This window comes from Megascapheus bottae, chromosome 9 (assembly GCF_031878675.1).
Source record: "Megascapheus bottae isolate mThoBot1 chromosome 9, mThoBot2.hap1, whole genome shotgun sequence".
Lineage (NCBI taxonomy): Eukaryota > Metazoa > Chordata > Mammalia > Rodentia > Geomyidae > Megascapheus > Megascapheus bottae.
In genome coordinates, this window is record NC_143517.1 from 18,100,382 (window position 1) to 18,113,637 (window position 13,256).

Sequence of the window (13,256 nt, forward strand, 5' to 3'; positions counted from 1 at the left end):
AAAAAGCAAATAGAAAAGGGTTGGATTATGCATAAAAGTCTGTGGCAAAAAAAAGTAAAAACAATTTAACTTTTTAAAGACATTTCCCGGATTTGCCTGCACAACCCTTATTTGCTCAGCACCTATTAACCTCTTACAAAAGTAGTTCTGTGTGGATTCCAGAGTAAGAAATACTGGCAGAGTACTCTGGGGTAGTGATGACCAACATAAAAGGCCACTAGTCATAGTAAATCCAATCTTTCTGGTATCTAGAGGGTAGCATTGAACAGACATGAGCTGCTTTCAGGTCATTCAATTTTAGGGTTTTCATTCAAAGCCTTTTGTCTTTTCTGTTCAGCCCGATTGAGATCTCTGAAACCAAGGACACTTATCATTCCATTGCATCTCTACATTTGGCTAGTGACTGAGCATTTTAATAAGACTTAAACATGTTGTTCTATTGATGCATTCATTAAGCAGAAAAAATTAAGAGTCTTGCTTCATTTTGCTCTTTGTTATGAGTTTATTTTTCCTTTGAGTTTTTTTAAACCTAACATTAAATACTCATATGTGTTAATGGGTTTTTTTTAAGTTGGGTTTTTTTTGTTTTATTTATGTTTGTTTTTTTTTTGATGCAAGTCTGGCTGTTTTGCTTAGGCTGTCCATAAATTCAGGATTCTCCTGCCTTAGTTTCCCCAAAGCTAGGTTTATATGCATGTATTCTATCATGACTGTATTCCTGCTTGTGAATTTTTAAATTATGACTACTCTCAATAAGTCATGTACATACATACTTTCTTTCTTTGGTAATTATGATAGAATAGTCCTAGAAAACAAAAGCTCAAGAAATAGTACATTATATTGTTGGCTACTGAAATAATTTTCTTAATTACTTGGAGGGAGTTAAAATAGTGAAAGACAGTATGGAAGATTTGAGAAATAGTTTATTAAAAAAGTATTTTCTTCAGAGTAAACATTCTTAAAGCAAATTAAGCTATAAAAAGATGTGCATGATTAAAAAGCTATTACAATGTATCAGGAAATTCCTCTGAGAATGCCTAAATTATCATAAGTAATACAATAAATATACAGCAAATATGCTTTTATGTATAGGTAGTAATTTACCATATGAATGTATAGTATATATAGAAGGAAACAGAATTTTAATATGATAAAAATAAAAATAGAATTATATTTTTTATCCTTACACAAATTGAAGAAAAAGATATATACTTATGTCAATTTCTAAGTCAAAAGCTAATTATTGTGCAATTCTACTATGTTATATAAGTCAAAGTTACACAATAGCTGAAACTGATAGTACTTGAATCCAATAGAGCTATGAACTATACTTGTATGTTAAAAAAATTTATGTCCTATATAATGCCATTTTAATACTATCTTTAAGGACACTTGCCCCCAAGTTCAAGAAAAGGTAGAATTCTGGTAGTAACTTCTAGTCGGAGATGCTTGTGTGATTACCCTCCAGCATTAAAAGACCTGTGCATTTAGGGCAAAGTTCTCAAGTGTATTCCTAAGCTTCATCTTCCTTTCTAATGCATCTCCAGACTGTGATTTAAATTCAGAGTTGGAAGAGATAATTGCCAGTCTACTTTTCTCACTATGGGATAGGAAATACAGACGTTCAGAAGTATATGGCCATGACAACAACTAGACATTTTTTTTTTCTCTCCTGAGGAAGATCCAATACCAGTAAGGATCCCAGCCATTCCACACGGGACCCTTCCCTCCCACCCCCTGTGACACATCATGACCCACACATCTTTTAGCTTAGGTGGGTTAATATTTGCTAACATACTTCAGGATTACTCTGTAAAATCACTTAAAAATCTCAGACCTCTACAAAGAGATGTACTATGAGTTATGTGAAATTATTTTTCATTCACTCAATCCCCTTTCATAGTTTCAGTGAAAATATTTGCTCGTAAATTTTTCTGTGGTCAAGGAAAGAAATAAAAATCTATTGACCCTACACCAATCATACCAAGAGGAAAGAAAACTTTCTCTTAAAGGCTACAAAACTCAAGACAGAGTTACTGAATTCTACCATCTAGAATTTGATAGTCTTATTCCCCATTCTGCGTAGTTCATATCTTGCATTTTAACGTTGCTAGATTCTTCAGTGACCAGTTTTCAATTTTTTAGGCTTCAAGGAGACAACCTAGTAGAGCGAACTGAAGAGACATTGCAAATACTTCAGTCTCCTGATGAAATAATTCCAGATTCATTGGGTGAGTTTTAAATCTGATAATGTCTATGGTGGTTTCGTGGCAGTTAATGATTAAAAACAGAAAAAACAACACTTAACATCTTCCTCTGCAGTGAATCATGGTGGCTATGATCACACGTCCATGACCAGCACAGACACTGGTGATGTGAGTCACGAGGTCAAAGGACAAAGGAGCGCAACAAGAAAGCAGGAGGCACACTTAAGGAGCACAAGTCATCCCAAAATGATGTCACTAGTTCTGACTTCTTAGAACTCTGCTGCTGGCTCTTTAGAAAATGGAACTCCTGATTGAATTGTCATTCTTGCACCAGTGATGCATTCTTTCTCTGGAGGAGTACTGTCAGTTTCCTAAGTGAAAATACCATGCACCCTCTGTTTCAGCTTGCTACTAAATTGGTACTCACCCAGACAATGTCACTTTAGATGCTCCTCTCTGACTCAGCTCCCCATTCCTTTTTCTGTTATTGATAATGCTGTGTCTATATTTTCCTCTTCTTTTTCTGTCTCATATAAAAGCCCTTTTCTGTCTTCTTGTGTACCATTTCACCCCATGCTGTTTTACCCTTCCTCCTTGTCTCGCTCCTCCTCCTCTTCTCTTCCCATCACCACCAGTTCTATTCTATTTTTTACTGGTCCTGGGGCTTGAACTCTGGGCCTGAGTACTGACCCTGAGATTTTTGTGCTCAAGGCTAGAGGCTTGAGTCAGAAACTCCACTTCTGGCTTCCTTCTGGTGATTAACTGGACATAAGAGTCTCACAGACTTTCTCGCCCAGGCTGAGTCTGAACCATGATCCTCAGATCTCAGCCTCCTAAGTAGGTAGGATTAGTGCCCAGGTTTGCTTTGTTTATTTTTGAGATAGGGTTTTGTCTTTTGCTTAGGTGGGTATGGACAGTGATCCTCCAATTTATGTTTTCCTTCAAAGATGAGGTTAGAAGTGTGTGTCACCGTGTTCAGCTTTCATTGGTTGAGATGTGGTGTCGTGAACTTTTTCGCTGAACTAGTTTGAACTACAATCCTCCCAGTCTAAGCCTTCCAAAGAACTAAAATTCCAGTCATGTGCCAGATTGGTTCCTTCGCTTTCTATAAAAATAAGGTTGCTAACTATGTATAAGTTTTCTATAGAAAAAATTCTAATTCCAGATACGAGCATATAACAATACCAGAGCACTTCAGAATGTTTGCCCAATAATCAGATAAGTATGTGTAATATTACTCCTGTGATATCCTGAGTGTATTCTAGCAGGATTCCATCAATACATCCAATCTGCCCAGTTTGAGACATGTAATAGGAAGATCTTTTCCTCCTACCTTGGCTGAGAATGAATCTTAAACAATATAACAAAACTTCCTAACCATAGAAGATACAATGAAACCTTAATATGTCATATATTTCAAAAGACCAGTAGAAAGGAATTTCAATATTTTAATAGGAAGAAATGACATATGTTTTAGAAAACAGATATTTTTAACCTGATGTCCATGTTACACAATAAAATACATGAATATAAACGTCCCACGGTTCTCTGTTAGTATGTGTGTTTTTTATGTTTCTATTTATTAGGTATATGTTATGTAAGCTAAATAAATGTCATTCTGTACTCCAATTTCAACACTATGGTTTTTAAACAAATAACCACTTCAATGTCTTATCAACACCCTTATAAATCAGAAGATGCATAGGTAATATGTGACTAATATATATAAATATACATATATTTTTTTTAACAATTTAAAGATTCCTTACCTGGGACTGAAGAAGCTGCGATGGAGGAGTGTGAAGATTTTGAGAAAGCATCTACATTCTCAACACCAGTGAGTACATGCCTCTAATACAGCTACTTTTTATTACTTTATTACTCTTTGTTGCATCTTTGTTCCTTTAATCTCTAAAAAAAAATCAAAAAGGTAAATGGAATGGAAAGCCATATTCTTATTTAAAGACTACTATGAATTGTGCATACAATCCTGCCTTAGTAACACACTGTGCCATATCTGCAAGTGGCCCATCTTATTATGGGAAAATAGCAAGAGCATAATAAGCTCTCTAGCAACTGAGGAAGAAGACTTGGTTAAATTCTGGTATAGTTAGCCATTTACTTGTGCATAGAAACTTTCTAAGTGCCTATTAGCTGTCGTCTTAAACCTCGGTAAGTTCAGCTACACATATCTTAATAGATAAATGTTTTGCAGTTCTTGAAAATTTACCTATTACTTAAACATACTATTTTTAGTTTTGAAGTCATTATGAGACTTTGTTTTGAACTATATCTCTTCAATAGAGTATACTGGGAGGAAACTGTTCAATTTCTGACTTTTAATTAAAAAAAAGTTAAAACAATGAACAAAAACTACAACATCTACATTCTACATTTCAAGTCTATTAAAGATGTTGAGTTGCTGTGAAACTCAGGCTAATGAAATCTTATCTTGCACATAATGTTTAATCTGTGTTCATATAGTACTTCTGTGTTCTCTGTGGTAGTTTGCTCAGTAGTTTGCATAGTGTTTGTCTTAAATAATGAGAATTATTTTTCAGACAGTTCTGGAGTCAGAGGTCTAAGACAAAGTGTAGGCAGAGTTGATTATTTTCTGAAGGCTTCTTGTAGACTTAATTTTTTTTTTTACTTTGTAGATGATCATGTTCTTCTCTTTGTACATGCCTATGTTCTAATCTCTTCTGGTCACCTACGATATACCCCCAGTATCACCAGTGATCGGGTATTAGGGCCTCTCTCACAACTTCATTGAGCCTCACTATCACTTCTGCCTTGATTTTTCCTTTTCTGCCAGTCCTGGGGTTTGAACTGAGGGCCCAGGTACTATAGTGCTCCACTACTTTGAGCCACAGGGCTACTTCTCATTTTCTGGTAGTTAATTGGATAAGAGTCTCATGGACTTTCGGTGCCTGGGCTGGCTTTGAACTGTGATCCTCAGATCTCATCTTTCTGAGTAGTTAGGATTATAGGCATGAACCACGGGCACATGGATAGTGCTTGACCTCTTGATTCACAACTCAACTTCCAGCTTTTTGGTGATTATTTGGAGATAAGAGTCTCCTGGACTTCCCTGCCTATTCTGGCTTGAACTGAAATCCTCAGATCTCAGCCTCCTGAGTAGCTAGTATTAAAGGTATAGGCCACAGAACCAGGAAATTAATTGCCTCTTTAAAGACTGTCTTCCAACATATTGTGAAATACTGGGACTAGGAATTCAGTATACATATTTAAAAGGTACATAACTCCACCTATAACTTTGTGGCAAAATTTCATTATTTGAAACATTATTTCAATTAGAGTCTTGCTTTTCTTTAATGCCCCAAATCTTTACCTCCAAAGTATCTAGGATGACAAGATGGAGTCACTGTGCTTGGCTCTACTAATTTATAATAAAAGATTATAAGATTGTAAGTGATTAAAGATGTCCGTTGGTCATATTAATGGAATTCTAAAATTACTGATGAAATTAATGTATTTGTGTTCATTTGTTGCTTTCTTGCTTTCTTGTTGCAGCTTCCCTGATTCTTATTAAATTTTGAATTTCTTTTTTTTTGGAGTATAGACATATATTTATTTTAGACAATTTTGTATTACCCTAAAAAAATTGCCTGAGGTTATAAACTTATGAAGAAGAAAGGCTCATTTTGGCTAACAGTTTCAGAGGTTCCAGTCCATGGTCTTGTTGGCCCTACTGCTATCAGGAGGTCTGTGTCTAGGCAGAATATGTGGTGCAACAAAACTGCTCAATTCATGGCCAGGACACAGAAGAGTGGAAGAAGAGGCTGGTGGTCCACTATCCTCTTCAAAGACATTCCTATAACCATGACCAGAAGATTTCCTACTAGATCCCACCTCATAACAGCATAGCTCTGGGGTACAAGCCTTTAACCTGGGGACATCTGTAATTCAAACTATAGCAACACTGCTCCTTTTTACGTAGTATTTATAAAGTCTGGCTACAAACAGTTGCTTCTACTAATGGGAGCTTGACTTCTGTATGAACCAACCTTTTCTCTAGATTAATTTTATTCTAAACCATGAAATTTCACTGTAAGAAATTACATGGAGAGAACTAATTACAGAGGAAATATAGCATACCCAGCAAGGGATGGTTAGTGAACCAGCCTTCTTAAGAGCCATGAGACAAGGTATCTCATGCCCCTTCTATGAAACCAGAAATGCAAGGCTTTTCTGTAAGTGCCTGACAAGAACAAAATCCCGTCAGCCTAGAAGCCACAATGTGCTGATGAGTTTTCTTTTTTCATATAATTTTTATTGTAATTAATAGCAGAGTTATATTATATTCACCTGATACTACTACTTGCCTCCACTATCCTACATAATTTACTGATTCTTTTTTTAATGTTTCCTTCCACTATAAGAAAAGATCTGTGAGGGTAAGAATTTTTGGCTAGCTTTTTTCATTTCTGTAACCTTATAAGAACGTCTATACATACAAGACTCATAATATATATCTGCTGAATGATTAATAGAGTTTGGTAATAATTCGTCACTAAGAGATGAAAAATATTGCCTTCTTCTTCCTCCTCCTCTCCTCTTCTTTCTCATTCTTTGTCTCCTCATCCTATTATTCCTCCTCTACATCCTTCACAATTTATTCTTATTTGATTGATATTTTATTTCTTACAAATGCTTATAGAACTTGTCCCTATATCAAATCTAATCCTTCCACTTAAGTGACCAGCAAACATTCTAAGCCAAAAGCAAGATCTATCTGAGACTTAAATTGTTCAGCCAACAAGCAATTCATTCATTCATTATTTACATATCATAGTAGAATTTTCAAAGATACATGTCCTTTTCATACCTTCTCTGAATGTTTTGTTATTTGTTAAATCCCTTGTAAAATATGCCACAACCATATCCAGGGTTTTGAATAATGTTCCCAAAGAGCAAAATGGGATATGCATTTGGAACAAATATTATTTTTGGAATATAACATTGGGTTTCATTAATTTTTTAAAAGCATATACCTTTTCTCATTTATAAGCTTTTGCATGTGTCCAGAATCTCATGGTAATAAAACAAAACCACCCAATCATCCAGGTTCTGATGATCTATCACTCATCACTTTTTATAAAAGTTTGTTTTATCAGCTGTGACTTCTACCAAAGTCCATGTTTCTTCCTCTGAAAAGGTGCAATGTAAATCTCTTCGTAATCACTTTCTCAAAGATGATGTGTCCTGTTCATGTGATTTGGGCTTGCTTCAAATCCCTGATGTCTGAAAGGAGGAAAAAGCTTTATCAAATTTTTGTAATTTCCAATTATCTGAGTTTATTTCCACAATAATCATGTGAAATCTTGTCATAGGCCAGCTTTGTTTGATTTTATTTATAATTTATTAGATTTTGAATTCTTGAAAATTTTTCATATGCATTTGATCATCTTATCCAGTTAAATATATTCCTTGGTAATGAGCAGCTAAAAATAATAAATGAATAAATGAGAAAACACTGATTTAAAAGGTTATTTTAATCTGGTGTAATAGTGTATGCCTGTAATCTCAGCTTCTGGGAAATAAGGAAAGAGAATCAAAAGTCCTAGACCAGCCTCAAAATGGGTAAGTAGATCCTATCTCAAGATGGAAAATTCAATGTAAAGGACAGAGAGCGTGACTTAAGTGGTACATCACTTATCTAGCATGCATTTGAGGAAAAAAAAAACCTGGAGCTCAAACGATTTGGTATTTAAAGAGAAATTTTTGGAGAAAAAAAGATCACTAAGTCTGGCACATAATCATTTTGCTTGGGTCTTTCACAAATGGAAAGGCCTGAGAAACCAGAGCAGCCTGACATGCAGGGGATTCTGTGAGAAGGAAAATAAAGGAAAACAATAATATGCCTAGAATATATTTCCTGTGGCAAATGTGATCCAAATGATAACACTTTCTATGATTCTACAATGTGTTGATGACCTGTTTACTTAGCTAGATTGGAGGTGAATTTTGATCATTTTAGATTTGCCATATCTTTTACTTTGTGCAGATTAAGCATTCTGTTTATTGGTACTTGAGGGACAAATGAATGATTTTTCTTTCTCACTCTGCCCTGATTTTTTGAACTCAGAAGTAGTGAGTTTTCAACATGATTGTCAGAATTTCCCCTATTTTTTTTATAAGATATCAAGAATGTGGACTTTCAAATGAATGAATTTGAATAGGATATAACTATAATAGTTCTAGTTCTATAATAGTTTCTATAAGGTAACTGTAATAGTTGTAACTATATGTAACTAATATAAAGATTATGACTATAATAATATAACTATAGTATGAAGATAACTATAACAGTTATCTTTGTTAATTGACATAATTGCAAGACCTGACAGTAAACATTTGTGTTCACCTCTTCTATAACACATACAACTGCCTCATAAGAGTTTTGACAGCAACGTCATAGCTCCTAAATGTTTCTTTGTGCTAGAAGGATGTCAATGAGTTTCTTTTCTTCTTTTTCATTTTTGTATGCTGTGGTGCTTGAACTCAGGGCCTGAGTGCTTTCCCTGAGCCTCTTTGTACTCAAGGCTAGTGCTCTACCACTTGAGTCACAGCACCACTTCTGGTTTTTTTTCATATATTTCTTATTGTAATTAATAAAAGAGTTGCATTATATTCTCCAGGTATAAGGTGCATTAATTCACATACATTGATACTCTTTCTCATGTCTTGGTCCCCATTTCCCTCCCCCCACCCCCACCCCTCACCTTGTTTTCCCCTTTCCCTATCCAATTTCAAATAACCAAATACAAATATATTCAATATATCAGATAACAAAGTGAGATACTGTAACAATATGAGATAACCAAGGGACAACAAAAGAGATGAGAGATAACATAGTTCCTTAAGGGCAACAATCACTCATTATATGGCTTTTGTTTCTATATCCTAGAGGTCCTTTCATTTAGCGTTATACTATATGGCCTTATGTATCTAGGTTTCACATATCTTTCTTCCTACTTTTATTTGAAACTCTTTCCTCGAAAGTTATTCATAGAAATATCCATAACATTTGAAAGAAAATAATAAAATGCTCACTTAGAGTTGATGGCGATGTAAAACACAGTATAAAACATAGTGAGAAATAGGGGCCCATTAGACTATTTATTCAACCAGGAGTTTGATAGCTCAGGTTTCTCCTTTGCCTTGCTAATATTGTAAATCGATGCCCATAAATAAAAATTTTGTCTATTGTGTCATCTTTACAACTTGATATTTTATGTTTCCAATAAAGCACCTCCCAAATTCTTTTTCATACTTAAAAATAATTGATTTAAATTGTTGAGCAATTTAAATAATGGTTCTAGCTTAGCAAAAGCAGTTTCTTCTTGTTGTAGTATACAAGAAGCATGGGAAAAAAACCCAGACATACTTCAACCTGTACTCTTGTGAAATGGAAAAATAAATATATTCTCATTATCAGCTCACCAAATAGAAGTAGTAAATTATAGTGATTCATTTCTCTTGGTAGTGCTGACACATTGCTGGCATGTTTTTGTAGCAATGAATTTTCTGCTAAAGAACAGTGATTAGAATCCATTTCACACAGACATTTTTTTTTTACTTCATGCCCATGGAATTTTGCTTGGCTTTTATGACTTATATTTGAAGGTGCCTATAAAATTTCTTGAAACTAGCTATAATAGACAAATTATCTAACAAAATTTTAAACTCTTGAAATTTTTCCTATTGACCTTTGGGTCTGTTGATTTCTAACACTTTGTGGATGACAATATTAGCTCAAACATATGAAAATACAATTTTTAAAACCCTGTTAGTTTTGAAAACTGTAACTTCTAAATGTCACATTTCCACAGGAAAAAAATGGCTTCTATCCTAAAGTATGACATGATAAAGTTTAAACATTAGTTGTTGCTTTGCTATTTAATTTGTTCCCTTTTCACAATTACAGTTTTTTCATTAGTAAAAGTATAATAATAATATTTCTTAAGATCAGTCGAATCTTACATTTAATTTTTCAGAAAATAGAATTTAAAGGTGACCTAGAAGACCAGGTACAATTGATTTCTAGGCACATGACACCCAAGAAGATATGGGACAACATTCTACTCATGGTATGACATCCCAATCACTATTCTTTTAATTCTTGTGAATATGACAGCCCATAAAGGAAATATACTTTGACATCTTCACTATTTTGAAATTCTTGCTAATTCTTTATGAAAATGATAGCCAGCTGCAGAACAATGCTTTTTGATTGGTGTATAGTAGGCTGGAGAGAAAGTAGGATGGATCACAGTTGTATCGTGGAACCCATTGGTATAGTATCAGTTGCAGTGGGTGGGAACTGAGAAATGCACTCACTGACCATGTAGTTCTTTACTAGAGATGGAAAAACAGTTTCCAACTAGGCCTTCCCTTTTATATTCATCTTCTTTAGCTCAGCAAACTACTTAGAGCATACACAATGGATAGATCACAATGGATAGATACAGGGTATTTTCTTACTGAAGCCTATACATCCATGGGCCTCTTCTTCACAACTCACCCACATGTATCTAGCCATGCCTGTTTTTTACTTATTTTAGGAAGTTGTAATAATCTCAGGAAAGTGCTTGTCCAAACTGACAAGACTATGTATCCTATTATAGTAACCTAGCCTGGCATATATTAAAAGTATACTTGAGCCAGGGGCTGGTGGCTGATATCTATAATACTGAGGAGGCTGAGATCTGAGAATCACAGTTTAAAGCCAGCTGGACAAGAGTTCATAGGACTCTTATTTCCAATTAACTAATAAAAAAAAAGCCAGAAATAGAGTTGTGACTCAAGTGATAGAGTATCAGCCTTGAGCACAAACACTCAGAGACAGGACCTAAGTGTTAAGTTTAAGCACCAGAACCAGTACACACACACACACACACACACACACACACACACACACAGGAAAAAAGTTTTGAAATATGCACATTTTTGGTACTAAATGATCACCCCTTTTAAGATATTAAACTCTTTAAAATTCACTTACACTTTATACTCTACTTTTTATTTTATGACATAATTAGCATGTTTTTACATAATTTTATGATCTTAATTTTAATGTCTATGCATTTAGAAGTTTCAACTCTTTTAATGTTAATCTAATATCTTCTCTCTTATTTTGCCACTCCTGGAGCTTGAACTCAAGGCCTGAGCATTGTCCTTGGGCAATCTCAAAGCTAGAGCTCTATCATTTGAGCCATAGCACCACTTCAGGCTTTTCCTATGTATGTGGTACCAACGAATCGAACCCAGGTCTTCATAGCTAGGCAAGCACTCTACCACTAGGCCAAACTCCCAGCCCTTAAACTAATATCTTCTTATTGGTCATTTTTTTTCAAAGTCTAAGACTTGTTCTTTAGTGTCAGACCATAAGATACTGTAATGTTAGGTTTTTAGGTTTGCTATTCTCAACTATTTTGTTCTGGACTTTTGGTGATCAGGAATTGGTAATGAGATATGGAAGTCGTCAGTACCTAGCTTTACATGTAGTCTCAATCCAATACGGACAGCTTCAGGTCTTCTTCAGTATACAAACAACATGATATATTATACAAATATTATTCATTTCCTATGTTTATTTACATGTGAGAAATGAAAAACAAAACAAAACAAAAATCAAACAACAACAACAACAAAAAACCCTGGTTAAGTCAGTTGAGTCTGGGGGCTCAAATGTAATTCTTTGGAGACCAACTATGCATGAAATTACCCATGGTGTCTCAGGGTCAGCTTAAAAAGTGTCAAAGTGCATAAGATTCTTGATGCACTCCATAAAAATCTTTGGTATGTTTATAAGCTATACCAAGCTGTTCCAAGGATGAAATGGAAACAATAACAAAAACATGAAATAGTCATATTGATAAGTAAAAAATAGACTATTTTTTGTCCTTGAAATTGTATTTGTTGGTTTACTAGTATATTTCTTTGATTAATGATGAAACAGCTTTTGCATATATTTGTTAGAAGTGAATTTTTTTGTTAATATTTTTGGTGCAATTGGGTTACATTTCTTGTAGGGTTTGTTTTCCTCCTGACTTTGCTACTATTCATTACTTTACAATTGGTAATGTATTCCATCTCATATGTGTTGCAAGTGTTTTTAGTTTTCCTTTTGATTCTTAATGCTGTTCGTAATTATTTTGTTACATAGAAGATGCATTCTTTTCTTTTTCTCTTATGATTTCTCATCTTGTTTGGCAATTACTCAACCACTTGAGCCATACCTCTAGCTCTCATGATTTTTTTCATTGTTTTATACATAGTTTTCCCTCTCATAATTAAATACTTACATAGTAATTACTTTCATGTTATTTGACTTCTTCAGTGAATTTTGAGTTGATGGCAGTGGTTATTATGAGACAAAGATCTAGCATCATGTTTAACAATACAAGTTGTTTCTGCCACCTGTTTTTGAGAATGCATCTGTGTTAGTGAGATTTCTGTTACTGTAACAAATTTTTGTCCTTGTGAGAAAGAGAAGCTTTAAGGAGGTAGGGTTTGGTTTACTTAGTTCTGGTTGTAGAGGCTAGTTTTCCCAGTCCATGGGAACACAGTATATCACAGTATGTACACATAATGACATCTGGGAAATAAAAAGAGTGAAAAGGACAAATAAGCAAATATATAGTCGTATATATTATTATATAGTAATGTATGTTATATATATTTTGTGTATGCATGTATTTGTTAAGTATTTTGAATTTTCAAGAGAAGCTTGGTGTAGTTTTTGACAAAATGCAAGAAAATATTCATCATTTTTAGAAGATAATTTGCTTTGGGCTTGGATAGAATTATTTTATCTAGTGACATCTTTGCAGTTTCAGAAAGACAGCTTAAATAGCATTTGCAGGAATCTCAAAAATTAGAAGCAGAATTAAAATCCTAACTTCTAGCTATTTGTATAATCTCTTAGAATGCTTGACTGAGAATTAACATAAACTTCCTGGGGGTAAAGAAAGCTAAGTAATTCATAAGCAAATATCTCTTCATGATGTCCCAACTAGAAAA

At 34.2% G+C, this 13,256-nt stretch overlaps 1 protein-coding gene across 1 annotated transcript in view; it reads left to right on the top strand.

Moving 5' to 3' along the window:
• Nucleotides 1-2,546: 2,546 nt before the first annotated feature.
• LOC150058851 (uncharacterized protein C8orf34 homolog) overlaps nucleotides 2,547-13,256 on the top strand; it is an 83,271-nt gene continuing 72,561 nt past the window's right edge. Inside the window, exons 1-2 of the mRNA XM_090338762.1 lie at nucleotides 2,547-2,626; nucleotides 3,968-4,044. Coding sequence (XP_090194888.1) covers nucleotides 3,997-4,044 — 48 coding nt within the window. The 5' untranslated portion in view covers nucleotides 2,547-2,626; nucleotides 3,968-3,996. The remainder of the gene's footprint in view (nucleotides 2,627-3,967; nucleotides 4,045-13,256) is intronic.